The 17,799-nt window shown below is 31.4% G+C and overlaps 1 protein-coding gene and 1 long non-coding RNA gene across 2 annotated transcripts; one reads left to right on the top strand and one right to left on the bottom strand.

The window, feature by feature from the left end:
• Positions 1 to 262: 262 nt before the first annotated feature.
• LOC118050779 (BURP domain-containing protein 6-like) lies at positions 263 to 1,713 on the top strand. The gene has a single exon (XM_035061237.2). It carries the CDS (start codon positions 319 to 321, stop codon positions 1,498 to 1,500), a length of 1,182 nt encoding a protein of 393 aa, XP_034917128.1. The 5' UTR covers positions 263 to 318; the 3' UTR covers positions 1,501 to 1,713.
• Positions 1,714 to 14,454: 12,741 nt separating this feature from the next.
• LOC118050778 (uncharacterized) lies at positions 14,455 to 17,399 on the bottom strand. Its single transcript, XR_012169620.1, has 3 exons — positions 17,258 to 17,399; positions 15,232 to 16,733; positions 14,455 to 15,048 (listed from the first exon to the last, which is right to left on the bottom strand). It is a non-coding gene; the product is annotated as an uncharacterized lncRNA (long non-coding RNA).
• Between the last annotated feature and the right edge of the window lie 400 nt (positions 17,400 to 17,799).

The following is a 17,799-nucleotide window of genomic DNA, read 5'->3' as shown; positions in this document are numbered from 1 at the left end:
GCACTTTAACTAAAATAGATGGACAATTATATATATGTGGTGATAAATGTATAAAAAAATTATTAACATTACCCAAATATTAAGTTATGAAATTAAAGGGATAAAAAAAAAAAAAAACACTATTTATATGGGAGGAGGCTGCAATGAAGTAACCAAACCTTTCAACTTTTTTTTTTCTTTTAAAAAAATATTAATTTAATTATTAAAGTAATATACAAACGTTGCCCTGATCCCTTCCCCCTCCCTATAAATAACGTCACTCAGCTCTCTACTTTACTATCCTCGAGTCGATCAATCATCAATCTACTTATTTCAAAAATGTCTCCTGCCATTTCTGGTGCACCATTCCTGATCTTCTTTCTAACTCTCTCCCTCCACATTTCCTTCTCCACTGCTGTCCGTTTACCAACCAAAGTGCCCAGCTTCCTCCAGGGCGATACTTCTCCACCCACTGAGAAGTATTGGTTCTCACGGTTGCCCAACACTCCATTGCCAAAAGCCCTTCGAGATACTCTACAACCTGGTTATTATCCTTCAGTGATCAGAGATTTCGCTAATGGCGAAAAAATCAGCGTTGATGCTCGTGAAAAATATGGAAAAAACTACAATGGAGCAGAGAGCGTTGATGCTCGTGAAAAATATGGGAAAAACTACAATGGAGCAGATAGCGTTGATGCTCGTCAAAAATATGGAAAAAACTACAATGGAGCAGAGAGCGTTGATGCTCGTCAAAAATATGGGAAAAACTACAATGGAGCAGATAGCGTTGATGCTCGTCAAAAATATGGGAAAAACTACAATGGAGCAGATAACCATAAAAAAGCCGCGAAATCTGCTCTCCCCGACACAACGATATTCTACTTGTACAACGATCTCCATCCAGGTAAGAAGATGAAATTGCTTTTTACTAACAGTGGAACCAAGGTTAGTTTCTTGCCTCGTCGAGTCGCAGAGTCTATACCATTTTCAAGTGACAAATTTCCGGAGATTTTGAACTACTTTTCTCTACAAGTCAACTCAAAAGAGGCTGAGATTATCAGTGAGGAAATAGGATACTGCGAGAGCCCGAACTTGGAAGGAGAAGAAAAATATTGTGCTGCATCTCTAGAGTCATTAATTGATTTTAATGTTGCGAGGCTTGGCCAAAATGTTGAGGTACTCTCAACTGAACAAGGCAAGAAGCAAGAGTATACTGTTTCGGCAAAAGCGGAAATGAGGGGAGAACATAAAGCATCGGTGTGTCATAAGATCAGATATCCTTATGCAGTACATTATTGCCATGTAATCGAAGACACAGAGGTTTATGTGGTTCCATTAATCGCTGCTGATGGCGCAGAAGTGGAAGCGGTAACCGTATGCCACCTGAACACGTCGGCTTGGAGTCCTGACCATATGGCCTTTGAAGTTCTCAATATTAAACCAGGACCGGCTGTTTGTCACTTTCTGGCTACTGATACTCTTGTTTGGGTTCCAAAAAAGGATCAAGACATGACTCCATGATCATAGGTCAAAGCTTGGTATTGTGGTGGCTGCTTTTAAATTTGCATAATAAGAAGGTCCTGAAAGACCTTGTCTTAGCATGCTTGGATTGTCTTTTGAAAGCCCAGAAATGTGATTGTATTTTCTAGCATGGACTGTATCATTTGGTGCAATGGTGTTTGATGTCTTTTTTGTTATCCATTAATCACAAAGATTACCTTCAAGTTGATATTTTATTGTTATCTTTATTAAATACCAACTACTCAATCACTGTAAAAGTGCTAAAAATTAGTTCAGAAATGATCCATACCTCATCTTGATGTAACAAAAGGCTTCTTACATAGTTTAATTTTAGAAGACATAGAACCTTTGAGAATGGCAAATCTTCAATATCCATCACATGTTTGTAAGCTCCAAATGGCTCTTTATGGTCTCAAATTAACAAGTATATCATGCTTCGTTTGATCAGTTTGGCACATTCCTTTTTAAACATAATTTCTTTTGCTGCCCTGCTGACCCATCTCTAATTACCTTTTACTCTAACTATAATACATTAATCCTTTTTTATTTTATGTTGATAATATAATTTTCACAAGGTCTTTTGTTACTCTAGTTACAAACTTCTTTCACATTTTGTGTTCAAAATTTACAATGAAATATTAGGGACTAATTCATCACTTTTCTGGGAAAAAGTGGTCTCCATAGGCAGCTGTGGCATATTCTTCCCGTAAATACCCACATGCTCAAAAGGTACAATTTATAACAAGATAATCACTAGCTACAATAAACAACAACATCAAAATTCACAAGTCCTTGTTTGTTAACTTGTCCCGCCAAGCAAGTTGCTTGGGGGGCCATAATGATCCTAGTATCTCTTATGCTCGGTATGATGGATGTATCTGTTTCTTAATTCTTACACAAGAAATTGTCGCAATTTAACTAAGAGATACACGTGGAGAATCATGTGTGTGCACGCATTGAAAGGGTTTTGTTTTCTCATTTCTGGTTTAGGATATTTTAGAGACATGTTGTGTGCTAATTATTATACAATATATTAAAAACATATGGATTTATGGGGTTTCTTGTGGTGTTTATATATATATATATATATATATATATATATAAGCATAAACATAGCAGTAACTCTTAAAGACGAATTAAAAATATATGTACAGAATATAATTGGGTATTTTGGGGCTATGAGGTGATTTATATAAGTTTTCATGGTGTTTTAAGGTGTAAAAACAGATTAAAAATGAATTTTTATAGTAAATTCCCCCACGCAAAAAAAGAATGTATTTTTTTGCTACCATAATGGTTACCTCCTCTGCTCTCACCTTGGACAAAATTCTTAAAATTGACCATAGATTTATGATTTCTTTCCTCACAACCTCTTAGGCTTCTCATCACCATGAATTGGTGAGTTAATTTTGCAATTTTTCTAGACATGCTTTTTATCACTAGTTTCTTAACGTTTTTTTTTTTTTTTTTTGAAAGTAAATCTTCCCATCCCCCTTTACATGATTTTATGTTATGTGATATTTTTTTCCCATGATTATCCAACAGCACATAGCAACTAACTACCAAGCATTGTTGAGTTTTGAGTTTTGATACCAATTAACAATTAATAAAAACAAGATTAGAAATATGACAAGCACAAACAACATAGAATTCTGTAAAATTGGGTCACAAGACAAAAACTATAATTTAAAATTTTGTTATTGAATATTTTTCAAATAGTTTATTAAAATACAAGCTAAACAACACTATTTATATTAGTCTTAGGATTAAATTTAATAAGAAAAATAAAATTCGTAAACAAAATAATTCCTAAACTAAATAAGAAATATCATAAAGAAAAAAAAATGATTTTTGAAACTAAATAGAAATAAAAATAACTACAAAAACAGATGATTATTATTCTCTGAAAATCCTCTGCATCACTCCTATAGAACTTATTGATCTCTTATATCATGATCATGTAAGGGTGGCTAAATATGGACGCGTTGTATGTGGTTTTATTTTGGTGGGCATCATGCCCGTAAAAGAAACTACATTTTTTTTAGTAAACATTGCTAAAGTAATATGCAAATGTAGCTTTGATTTTTTCCGGTGACCAAGTGGAAGCGGATGCCACCTGAACACACATCAGCTTGGACTTCAGAGCATATGGCCTTTGAAGTTCTTAATACATTTAATTTGAAAAAGAAGCAAACTCGTTTAATTTGTCATAGTGAAGGTTCCAAAACCTTTCTAAGTGGAACAAATCTATTTTTTTTATCCTCTTAGAACAATCTTGAACACCCACCATTGTTGAATGATGTGCTCAATAATGCTTGAGTTAGCGGCACCAATTTTCTTCCTTTGCACGTGAATAATGGAGCAAGTATTAATATAAAAATGATGTATGAATGTAGTCCAGCAGCAGCTGGGTAGGTTCTTTTCTCAATAATTTCCATGTAAAACAAACAACAAATGGTTGAAGGTTGTACCATCCTACAGATGAAAATGAAAGCCAATAATGTCATTGTTACCATGCAAACCAACGGTGGGGGGAAGGGGAAGAGGAAACCAGGGACGCCTAAAACAACGATTCCATTTAATTAAGCAACAACACACTATTTCATTTAAGATTTTTTTCTCAACTTTTAATTTAGTCCTTCTACTTCTAATTATTTCAAATTAAGTCAAATTCATCCTTAATCATGGTTTTCTCTTTGATTGGACCCCTAATTGAAACCAAATGAGTCCTTGCACATTAACGCCATTTTCTATTCAATCCTTGTACTTTCAATATATGCAATTTCTATCAATTTGACCTTGAAAATTACTTTTCTTTTAATTTCACCCTCATTAAACTCAAGTCAGTATCTCAATATCGACACCTTATACACTTTCCTCCTTAACTCTTCAATTGATGCAATTTCAATAAAATTGAGTCTAAAAAATCATTTTTCTTTTTAATTAAGTCTCTAATTGAATAAATTATAAACCCAAACATTTTCATATCCTTCATTTGGGTTATTGGCTTGCAAAACTTCCTTGTTTTGCCCTTTTTTCTCCAAAATTAAGCCCTTAATTGATTTAATTGGACTTCAAAACAAATATGGATTATTATTGAAAAAAAAAAATAAGACATGTATTTAGATGTTTCCCTTCAACTTAAATTTTTATTATTATTATTTTGACATGAAAAGTTGTAGGTTGAGTGTCAATTTCTTCAGTAATAATAGGATTTTATTTTTCATGAAGAAATTCTAAAGCTAAGGTGTCTAAATACCTTAATTATTAGGCGAGGAAGAAAGAATACAATGAGGCCTACAAGATAGAATCATTCAAGACATAGAAGGCATTCACGACCATGAAAGCCACCCTCAATACATTGAAAGCCAACTAAAGCGACAACATTGAAAGCCAGGTCAAGCCAGGCTTGACTATATAATCTTTAGGCAAACAAATATAGATACACATTCCCTAACCTTCATTTTCTTTCTCCTTTCTTTTTCTATATATTTTCTTCCTCTTCATACATTTATTGTATTAAGTATTAGAGAATTTTCTATTCCTCATAAAAAAATATTTTTTTCTTGCAAATTGTATAACCACAAGTCAAGTTCATTAACCAGGCCAACCCAAGACGCCATCCATGGAAGGTCCATTTTTGTGTGAAGATTTTCACAACTTCATCAATGGCATCATCTATGGAGAATTGAACAAAAAGCTATAATATTATGAGCTTATTCACAATTTATTTTGAACATTATTGTTGATCCCTAAAAATAGATGATTTGTCAAAAAATAACATTATTCCAAAATAGAAGGCTTGTCGAAAAATGAAATTGGTCCCAAAAAATAAAAACTTGTTGAAAAATGGTATTGGTCCCTTTTGAAAGAGAAGAATTGTAAAACAAATGACACTAATCCCTAAAAAGAGACTTCATCAAAATTGTTAAACGTAGGCGTTCAACCTGTATTTGATTTTAGAATTTTGACATCAATCCCTTTTAAAAAAACGAGACATGTAAACAAAATGGCATTAATATCTAAAAAGGTACTCCATCAAAATTGTTAAAATGGGTGATAAACTCATATTTGATTTTAAAATTTTGATATCGATCTCATTTAAAAAAGGAGACATGTCGAAAAAATAATGTTAATCCCTAAAAAGATACTTTGTTGAAATTGTTAAGAAAAAAAAAGAGAGTATTGAACCCGTATTTGGTGGTGAGAATTGGATTTGATCCACTTTGTTTATCATGTCATGAAAGATGTTGCTCATGTTTGTTCAGCTTTTTTAGGGTCACACTGACCCAAGCCAAATCTTTTCATAATAAAAGAGAATATATTATTAAAAACAATTATCAAATATATTTATAAATAAAGGCAATAATAAGAAATGACATTTGTATATTCATAAACAATAAAAACAAATAGTATAAAAACACACAAATATAATGCATTTAACAAAAACAAAGTATGAAAATGCTCTTAAAATTCAAACAAAAAATTTAGCATGCCAAAAATTAAACACTCAATAAAATCAAGCATACACATACGAATTTCATTGAATCCCAAATATATATTGACATTTTAAAATTTAGCAACATTGTTTGATGTGTCGTGAATGATTTGAAAATTCACGCTAATGAAATTTGACAAAAATAAATGAAGGATAGGTCTGGTTATTTTATTTTTCTTTGGTGATTAGTTTGGATTATAGTGATTTTAAGGTAAATAAGATGGAGAATAGACTATAATGAGATACTTTGATAAGTCGATTTGGATGTCACAAAGATCAATCTGGATTTTGACGATACACTCTTTGTGATTGAAAAGTGATAAGTCAGGTAGGATTCTTTAAAAAAATCAATTTGGAAGAACAATTCTTAATTCTCTGAATTAAGTTTCAAATCTTGGCAAAAACTGTTTATTACATATTATGATACTATATTTAAAATTGGAACATACCTCCAAAGTTAGGAAAATTCAACATAATAAAAGTCAAGCCCAAAAACCAAACTTTGACAAAGTAACTAGACAATTTTAACTAGCACATTTTTTTTACCTTTTTGAAACATAAACAAACCAAATTTAAAATGGCTATAACTTCTTGCACAAAAGTCCAATGCAATCATGGTTAGACAATCTAGAAAAATCATGTTCTGACCTTGTAATCTACCTAAATTAGTCTTGTTTTCACATGTAATGAATGACTTCAAATTTGAGGTCAAATTCATCTACTATTCTGACCGTAAACAACATCAATTTCTTCACTTATTTGCATTATAAATCCAAACTCAAGTAGTCCAACATCAAAAGAACCATTCAGGGCTTTTTCCATGTCCAAGTTTCAATTGTAGGCAAATAAAAACCTTTGAACCGATTCTGAATAGATTGCTAGCTTTTAACTCCGAAACAGCTTCAATCATTCCAATTTGACTCGTTAAGGCCTTTTTGCAGTTGTTTCACCCTTGCTCTTGTCATTGGTCCATCTGAATCCTCTTACAGATTAGGTTCAACTTTATGTGATAGATTATAATCCCTATGATGCATATTACTGTTTTATTATTTTTCTTAAATATTTCTTACAAACATTTACCTATATAAAATGGTAACGACATAGTTATATAAAATGATACTTGTATTTCTTTGCTTTCTTCTTAATTTTCCCCTTCTTTTTCTCCTTTATACCATCTACAACTCTTTGGTTTGAAGTGAACTGGTTTGGTGCTCTGAAAACCAAGTTTTCTCTCTCTACTTTAATTCAGGTTTTTTAGTATTTGGGTTAGTTTCTTTCTTTTTTTTTCTCTTCTTGTAAAACCCCATAAAAAAGGAATTGACCCAGTAACTACACGGGAAAAACATGAGAAAACTAGCCAATAAACACTTAAAAGACACTAGGATAAGAGAACACAACATCCAAACATGACTTTCCTTCATTTAAGAGGTGGTAAAAATACATTAGGAAAGAGAATTAATGACTTTTTTTTTTCCATAGCAGGTTAAAAACAACCCTAGTAGCCCCTTCCCTTACAAGGTCTACCAACGAAATCCCTTGCATGCCACTTAGACAAGATACCTAAGTGAGAGAAAAGTAGAGGTAAGGTGAAAACAATAACTAAGGTGACCTAGGATTCTTACATATCTTGTTTGTAAAAGACTAAATGAAGAGGTTAAAAGGTTGGGATGAGAAGAGGATATTTTCATATTCTATAACAAAAACAATTGGTTCATGCTAAAGAAGGAACCCTAGCTATGATTGGCTTATTAAAGAAGTGAAGGGGGGAAGAGGATGGAATGACACAATTTGTTAATTTGTAACATTAACTACTTGAGATAAGGTGTCTAGGCTGAAATAAAAATTTAAAATGTTAATATTCTTGTTTTGCATCATGAATTGTAAAATTTATTTAATTGTAAACATAGAGTATAACACCCCCATCCTCTAGAGGATGTAAACATGAGAATACTATAATAATTTCACATTTTCAACCAAATATGAGTGTTTGTATATTCTTATCATGATTATATATATATAGACACACACACACACACACACACACACACACACACACATAATCATGCTCCTTTATTGATAAGCAACTTTATTGAAAATTTGACAAAGTTTTCTTTATAAGTGAGCATACAAAGTTATCGGTTATCTCATTCGTTTCATAATCATTGTCACCACATAGACCATCTGTCTTAGACTTTATTTCATATCTAAAAATATAAGATATCTTTAATTTATGGTAAATGTTCATCTTAAATGAAGGTCTATCACATAAATAAAAGGATTCATTGATGAGTTTAAATACTGAAATTGAAAGGATAAAGAGAGGGCCAAACTTAGAAAAGAGATGTTAGTGTAGTCCAAACTGGAACACTATTCGGTAATTGGGTCATATCTCGAGCTCTAGATCTCGGATATAGATCTACTTTATATGGATGGAAAGGTAAGACATAGGCCTACAACTTTCATGCGAAGTCCAAGATTTAAGAAGGCCGTTTTTAAGTCCAAATTATAGCAACAACGGAGAAAGTCTGAATTTGTCCTACAGCCCAGACAATATCCAATGTTCAACCCATATCTCGAGTTCTAGAACTCCAAATGACCTCAATTGTTTTTTTCCTGGAAAGATAAGATAATTTTCTATAACTTTCATAAACAGTTGGTTTCAATTCTGATGGTAGCAATGACGTTTTGTTCAAACAAGAAGACAAGGACTTTCACCAAGTCAAGAGTTGGCCACCCACTCAACAATTAATCATCAAATCAATAGTTCTAAATTTTGGCCTATAAAAGAAGGCATTTGCCATGCATTTAGGTATCTTTACTGTTCAGATCAAGATCATGCTCTTTATTTCTTTCTTTATATTTTTGTAATGTTTAAGTTTTATTTCATGTTATATTTTCCTTAATCTCTTGTTTATGCTTTTCATTTCCTTTACTATACTTATGTTCTTATGTTGGTTATTTATGTTTCTCTTTTTCATTATGTTTAGCTAAGTTTATTATGTCAAGGTGAAAGGTTTCACTAATGGTGTTAGAATAGGTATAATATAAACTAAACACGGACTTCAATGTTTATATCCTAGAAAGTTTGTTATTAACATGTCTTATCTTTTTATCTTACTAATTCTTAATACCTTGCTTATTAAATGGTTAATCTAGATTTGTTTTGTATAACACTTGGTACAGCAAATGCTTAACACTTTCATGGCCAATCGTATGGTATAACCTATACATGTGCTATGAAAGGAACTTGATTTGTTGTTAACATAACTTAGCATTATGAATTCCTGAAAATATTTAAAAGTTTGGTGTTACTTAAATAAGATAATTAATATGATCATGTTAACAATTTATAATGAACTATTAAGAATAAATCATCCGATTGGAACCTCATTTGTGTGTGGTTTCCAATTGATTAATAAAAAGAGTTTATACTATATTTATTTATAATACTATTAGTAGACCCTCTAACCTTGACAATTTTTTTATCATTGTTTAATCCTTATATTAATATCCCATAACATTCTCATAAACTCTTTATTTTATTATATATATATATATGTATATAATTTGTAATTTATATAGTTCATCTCCCTGTGGTTCGACCCTGGTCTTACCAGGTTATTTATTACTTTAAACACTCCTGCACTTGAGACAAGATATCAATCTTTTGATCGTGTCAGAAAGGCATACCATCGAGTTCAAATGAATGTTAGACTAAGGTCAAATCTAAAGAACAAAGGATGGGTAATTAAAATTTAAGAGAAAAGGCGACTAAGAGATGCAATAAGAACTATGTAGAGAAGAGTGCAAAGAAGGAGAAATGTACTTCGTAACTACATGAAGAAAAAATAAGCATTGGGTGGTAGAGAGAGTTCCAGAGTTTGTCATTAATCAGACTAATGATAACTTGATCATTAAAATGGATAATAGAGGCATAGATTCAAATGAAAACATAACAAAGCAACATAAAAAAACTAGAGAGAACTAATAAAGGGTATCTAGTTAATCATGAAAATAAAAAAGACAATATATTTTATACTTTGTTTTTTTAACAATGGAAATGATTTCTTCACATATGACATGGCGGTAGGTAACATGGTGACTCTCATCCTTAAGCAATTTATCAATTAGAATACTAAGGATACAGGATTGAAATGAGATGTTGTTGACAACTCTTTAACACCCCATGAAGGTATAAATAACAAAGGAAGTTGATATATGCTTAACTTTTTTAATTCTCTAATTGCTATAATTATAATGTTATATAATTGGTTTTTTATATTATGGAGAAATTATGATTGATGTAATGGTTGAAATGGTTGAATTATCCAAGATGGTTGAATCAAAGATTAAAAACCTATATAGAAGTAATACATATTATTGTCAATAACTTGGAATATTCTAAATATAGAGGAACCTTGCTGAAATTTTGATAGAAATTCTCGTTAGGGATTTCTGATAAAAAATACAAATTCTCTATATTTTCTATGTTAAAAAATATGCTATGCCTGAAAATTAAGGGATGTTACATCTTTTATCAAATTTGTATTTGATTATATTTTTAATTTTTATAACTAAAATACTTGAATCAATTTTTAAAAATGAAAGTCAATTCTTTATATGTAATGTTTTTGCTTCTAAAAGATATAAATTGTTACATCTTAATTTTCTCACTTTTAAAATTATATATATTTTTGTATTGACATGGAATTTTATTAATTATACATTAATTATTGATTAGTTTGTGAAATAAAACCTTGATTAAGATAAAGCAAAGCAATCTTTCTGAAAAGCACAATATTAGTTCAAGATAAATCACATATAAAACGTTCCTCTAAAAATATATTCTTGTGTTGATATGGCATTTTAATTGAACATAATAATTTAATTTGTGAAATAACACATAGATTAAGATAAAATAACACCTTTTTTTACCAGAGGAGTACAATAGTACGGGGAAAATAAAATATAAAAGTTGTCCCTTTGATTTTATTTTTGTGTTGATATTTTTAATTGAAAATAACAGCTGAGAAAAGTTTTGTAATTTTACGGGGTTATCCTGATCTCATGACCTTGATAATGAATTTGACAGGTTAACTTAGGTTGATCTAATAATTTTTGTATTTTTTTTTATTTTTTTTCTTTAATATTGGGTTAATTAGAAATATGTTTTTTTAATTTTTTTTATAAATTATTACAATTTAATAACTCAGGTTGTAAAATATTTGAAAGGTTAAGCTGTATTATAATAACCGGCAGAATGGAACTATAATATTTTTGCCAGAATTTGGGTGGAATTTCCGAAAGGAACAAAGATTACAGGAAACCGGAAATTTACAAAAACAAAAAGAAATTGACAAGTCGTCATGTAACGAGCAGACAGTACTTTGGGAATAAAGTTGTTCAAAGTTCTTTATTCCTTTGTGCAATCTTGGAACTTGAGATTAGGAAGGGAAGCCTGTGACAAGGACATACTTCTTTCCGACAAAACACAACTTGAGATTAAGAGGAAGGAAAGACAATTATTGCATTCATTCTTGGCTAAAAAGTAGTGCTAGCAAATTTGGACTCTAAGAACCCACTTGATCAATTATATAGGGTTATGCATGTGCTTCAATAATATCAAATATTGGAGAAATAAACAAATATGTAAGGGTTAGGTATGCCCAATTATAATTATTAGTCAAGCAGCCGTGTTTTGGTTTGGGTTTCATATTAAATGACGTGGAATCTAACCCTATATAAATCAATCAACTTAGCAGGTCTAAACACAACATGATCAAAACTTAGTTTAACTTCAAAAAACATTCTTCATGATAGTATTGTTTTAACCCTTTAAAAAAAAAAATAAGACGACAATGTTTGGAATCAACACGAGTAAACCCAAATAGACCATTAAAATTGCAATCGGGTCATGGATCCAGTTTGGTTTAATAATTTTTCAATTTATTTTTATTTAATTATATAATAATAAAAATATATATTCACAAAATTAAAGGGAATCGTGGAGGGATGTGCAAAAATGTATTTGCTAATGTTATAAAAGATTGTTATAATCTTATTAAAAAATAAAGTAAGAATTAAGCAATATTTAATATAATAATATCCCAAATAAATTTCCAACTGTGATATCTTCATACTAGTTTTGCTCTATTGGGAGTGGGTCAGCACTTTCGTTAAGTCTAAAGGCCCCCCCCATCAAGCAAGAAAGAAGCGGCTTTACTTCGAATCGTCTCTTTGGTAGATTCTTTCATATATAAAAAGTAGCTTATGTTTCAATTTTCCTTGCAATTAGTATCCTCTTTAGAAAGATCAAAAAATAATAAAATCTTATAATTTACTATCATTTCATTCAATATTTCCATTTTTAGAGATCAAATTCCCACATTTAAATTAGAAACTAATACCGTACCCCATCCATCTAGAAAAATTGGTTCAAATCCTTCACTATTGGGTGAAAGATCCCTCCTCTTTGCATTTATTACAACTCTTTCTTCACGAGTATTGGAATTGGAATTTGAACATTCTTATTATTCCAAAGAAATCTATTTCCTTTTCAACTTTGCAGGAAGATGAAGAGGAGAGTCGTCAAAGGGATCAATAGTTTTCTTTTAGTCTTCTTGTTTGTGGTGGGACATGCTTATTTGAAACTGAACTCTCATGATTTATCATAAATAAATAAAAGAGCGAGATGTGCCTCCATGAAGGCCTTCTCTTCAAAGTTTTTCCAATTATGAAGCAAGGCTAAGTGATCCTACTCACATTGGGCCTAACACCCAAGTAGTTTTGACAATAGTGGGCCAAGAAATATTGAGTGATGATATGGGTGGGGGTTTATGAGAAATACAAAGAAAATTCAGTTTTTTTTAGATTTAGAGAGCATCTAGAATAATTAGTAAATTACAATTGTATTGTACAGCAATTGATGCATTGGTCTTTGCAGTCTTAATGCTTTTTGCTGGTTGGTTCCATTATCACAAAGCTACTCCAAAATTGACTTGGTTCCAGGATGTAGTAACTTATTTTAATGAGTAATAAAGAAAATTGAAGGAAATATATATATTATATATATATATATATATATATATATATATATATATATATATATATATAGCCAACATGTTTGGTGAAAGAGGTTAGGTTGTGCCAGCTTTTTTCTTCTTCTTCTTTTTTTTAATGTATGAACTATGCATCATTTGTTTTATTTAAAAAAATAAAGAGAGAGAGAAAGCAAATAACACGTTGTTCATTGGTTTTTATTTGGCTATCTCAAATGATTGGAAAATCAGGTTCCATCACTTGGCTAAAAAGACCCATTTTCAAAACTTTTTTTTTTAACTTCAAAACATCTAGGAATTACCGAAACCCCAATAAACACATTTAACCTCAAAACAACCTTTAGGCCCTGTTTGTTTACTGGAAAGTAGTTTCCTTCTAGAAAGTGAATTACGAGGAAAGTGAATTTTGAGAAAGTATTTTCCGATGTTTGGTAGTGTAATGAAAAAATAAGTTGGAAAACACTTTCTAGTGTTTGTTTATGTCATGGAAAATGAGTTGGAAAATAACTTATTAATATTTAATTTTTCTCAAGTTTATTAAAATAATAAGAAACAAATCTTACAAATTAAAAAGTTGAATGAGAATGAAATTGAAAAAAAAATATAATTTCATAAATTATCTCAAATAAAATAAATAAGAATCAAAATAATAGGGATCAAATCTAAAAAATTAAAAAAAAAATGAAAGATGAAGAAATTAAAATAATAATAATCAACATTTCATAAATTATTTCAAATAAAATAAGTAACAATCAAAATAATAAGGACCAAATTTGATAGATAAAAAATTTCAATAAAAAAATGATAAGGAAAAAACAAATACCAATTATAAAAATAAGGACCAAAGTTAATATAAAATAAAATTTTAAGAGATGAAATTGAAAAATAAATATTCAAAACAAAATATGTATAGCAATCAAAAGTTTGAGGATCAAATTTGATATAATCAGCAAATAATGATATTTCTAAATTTTTCACCCCAAATTTTCCAGAAACTTTCTTAAAAACCAAGCCAAATTTTCTTTTTACTGAAAAGTGTTTTCCGTTGACCAACTTTTCTAATGGCAAACAAACATAAGAAAGTTTGAAAAATGATTTTCCGAAAAACCACTTTTCAGAAAACAAACAAAGCTAAAAGGGAAAATACTTTTTTCTAAAAACCAAGCCAAATTTTTTTTGACTGAAAAGTGTTTTCTGTTGACCAGAAAATATTTTCCGTTGACTAGAAAGTATTTTTGGTTGACTAATTTTTTTAATGACAAATAAATATAAAAAAATTTAGAAAAATAATTTCTCGGAAAACTTCTTTCTTCTTTCTTTCTGGGAAACAATTATTATATTGTGAGGAAATTTTCAAGCTGGGATGGACTTATATTGTGAGGCCACAATTATTATTATTATTATTATTATTATAAAAGGCCAACTTGTCTTATTCAATTTTCCAGCTCTTTCTGTACATCTATATATATACAGGTGCCAACATCCTTATCTCTTTATGACGTCATCTTGTCTTCCTCTTTCCCTTTACTGCCTCTGGATAAGTTGATGTTGGAATTATCCGATGTTGACATATTTGCTTTAGGCACACGTGGTGACATGTAAAAGATGTATTTATCAGATAAATTCATGTTGGAATTATTCGAGGTTGACCAATTTGCTCTGTGCACCTGGTGACGTGCAGATAATGTATTTATTGGGAGAAAAAAAGAGTACGACTGATAACCCATTTTCGAAACGCACGCAGCAACAGCTATGTCCCTTTGGACATGAAATCCGTATTTGATGGGCAGCTTTGAGAACAGGAGATCGTGTTTTCAGCACATCGAAAGATCTCTGGATGACGTTTCTAAGAGAAGAATGTCGATGATTACACAGTTCCTGTGGATTTTTAGGCAGCCGATTGGCACCTCTAAATTCATGAAGGTGATAGCGAACTTCTGGATATGGAGCAATAAAACCTTCCAGATTTGAGTATCCTGTGATGGTATTTTCCTGTCACGGAGCACAATGGTAAGTAAACCAAGAAAACAGCTAGAGAGATAAAAGGTCCATGTTGGAAATTGAGGGCTTGTGTGTGCACACATGCTAGGAAAAGTGTGTACAAATTATGCATAGACGCATCAATACTGTGGAAGTGCACAGACTACTGCAAGCTGTGTGTGTGGGAGAGAGAACCTTCAGGTATGCTAGGGAAGTTTTGATCCGGATCATCAAGGACTGCTCTTGATGGACGAGAATCTGCAACAGAGCCTTCCCCGCCCGGATAAATACATATAAACTGCGAGTCAAATGTGCAAACAGCCAAAATATTTTGTGATAAAACACCTTTCTTGTTACGAAATCGAGATTGGTGCTTGGCTGGTAGATGTGCAGGAACATGCATGCCATCTATGACACCGATACTATCCTCAATAAATAGAAGTAACTGGCATAACATAACGCATCACAGAAGTTCAAGAATAGTTTTGCAGAGATAAACCTTGAAGCATGGATAAAATATATTTACTAGACTGAATATCTGGAGGAGTGACCATAGGTGGTGGTTGTATGATGAATTCACGTGAAAGTGACATGATTCCTTCAACACATTATTGAAATGCCGGCTTATGCTTTCACTGAAATCTTCTTGAATAACTCTGTTACGCTCATAATGACTAATAATGTTCAAGAAAATTGCCAGCTGCTCATCTATCATGAAGCATGCCTCCGTCTGAGAATGCCACAGAGATTGTGGAAAACATGTTCATACACATACGAAACATTTCCCGGCATGAATCATCAGGGCAATCCAGTACTTCATGCATAAAGCTACTTCTGTTAGGTGATGAACTATGTCGAGGTTGCCGAGTCATGCTATTATAATAGTAATAGCCCCCAGCAACTAATTCCATCTTGTCCAACTCTAAGTTGGTCTTCCACGCTAACTGAAGTATCTGTACAAATTGGATTAAAATACATAATATACAACACAATGCAAGAGGTTAAATACATAGATAAAGAAATGTAGTTTCTCTTTAATGTATTTCTACTTCACTTATTGACCTTCAAGACAAACAAGAATCCCTATAGACTAGGTGATGCGGCCAAATTAACCAAACAATGGAAAGTCACAGTGCTCTCTATCATTTAAGATCACTAAACTTGCAAAACGGCCATTAATCATGAAGTCAAACTAGTTACAGCTGCATGGGGTTTCTTGAGTACTTTCTACATACACAGCATAACCATTATTAGTGACTAAGAAAAATATACTACTAAAAGAGTCAATCGAAACTAATTCAGCTAGGGGTAGCATTACATTTTCCCTGCAACCATGGCAACCTTTTCTCACTCTTTAGTGAGATAAATATCTCCCTGCCATTGGGGTTCTCAAATAAATCCAAGGCAAGAAAGTAAATCCGTTGATCAACGCCTTGCATCTCATCCAATACTTTGATGCATTTGCTTATAGAAAACCGATCCTCATTCTTCATAATTGCAGCTGCCCTCATTTTAGAAGCAGCAGCAATTTCCAGCATAGCATCCACAATGGCATCACCGGTAGCCTTACGACTCCTCTTCCCACGACCAGAACCTCCTGGCGTCACAGATTGACGCTTGTTGTGTCCATCCAGCATGTTGACATCGTCTCCAGAGCCCGACGAACCATCATCATCCACATAAGCCATAAGTACACACTAGAATGAGCAGACGCGCCTTTTAATTCTCAATACACGTATAATCAACAATTTCTCAAATTGAATAAAACCAAAAAATAAGACAATCAATGGCAATTCTAAGCATTTTCTCAAAATGCCCTCAATAAATCCAGGGAAAAAAAACAGAAATCTTAAAAATTTAATTCTCTAACCCACGTTCAACGAGTTGAAAAGTAACTAAACAATGCAAAATACAAAAAGGGATCATCTTTTTGCTCATTTTTTTTTAAAATATATTACACTGGTTTCATACATCCAACAAAAAAGTGATATTTGATCAAAGCTCGGAGAAAAAATAAAATAAAACCCATCACTATTTTCCAATTTCTGATACTGGATCAATGTCAAAATTATTACTTTCCAGTCTTTTCTTAGCAACCAAACAACGCATTCAGAGAAAGTTCGCAAGAAAATAAAATAAAAACAACTACGAGAACAGAATATTTCAGTCAGGGAAACATGAATTGAAGAATTAAACAAAAAAGGGAGAGTAAAGAACTCACCTTTGCAGTGATTATGAGTTTGTTTGTGCTTTTGATTAGAGAATCAAGCGGTGAAAAAGCAATCTCAACTCTCAAGGGTTTACAGAACAAGAAGAAATATAAAGCAGGCTAAGCGTCCAGGCCTGCTGATAAAGCCCAATCCTTGCTCTCAAATATACAATATTTTGTTAGCCCAAGTTTGTATTTTTCGTACATAACTTGTCAATTATCCTTTTTAAATAAGATTTTTAATTTTGTCTATGGTATCATGGAAATGAGATGAAATTCAAAGGTGTTCTAGAATTTAAATAAAAAAAAGATACTAAAAAAACATGATAGTTAATCATCAAGTGTATTAATATCTATTTGTTTTATAATTTGTATAAGTTTCATGACTTGCTTGGAGAAATGTTATTTTATATCTTTTAAGATTAACACCAGGATCAAAAAGGCTAAAAAAAAATGATTATTTTAGCCTAGAAAAATAATTATTGGGAATCCAATCTCATTAGAATTTAAATTCTTTATAACAAACATTTTAAGAGAATGTATAATTATTTAGT

This window comes from Populus alba, chromosome 4 (genome assembly GCF_005239225.2).
Source record: "Populus alba chromosome 4, ASM523922v2, whole genome shotgun sequence".
NCBI lineage: Eukaryota > Viridiplantae > Streptophyta > Magnoliopsida > Malpighiales > Salicaceae > Populus > Populus alba.
Note: the sequence above shows the minus strand (reverse complement) of the source record. Positions and strands in the feature narration are given on the sequence as shown.

What these genes read in the sequence shown, in the direction of transcription:
- LOC118050779 (XM_035061237.2), top strand. Translation starts at nt 319, where the DNA reads ATGTCTCCTGCCATTTCTGGTGCACCATTCCTGATCTTCTTTCTAACT.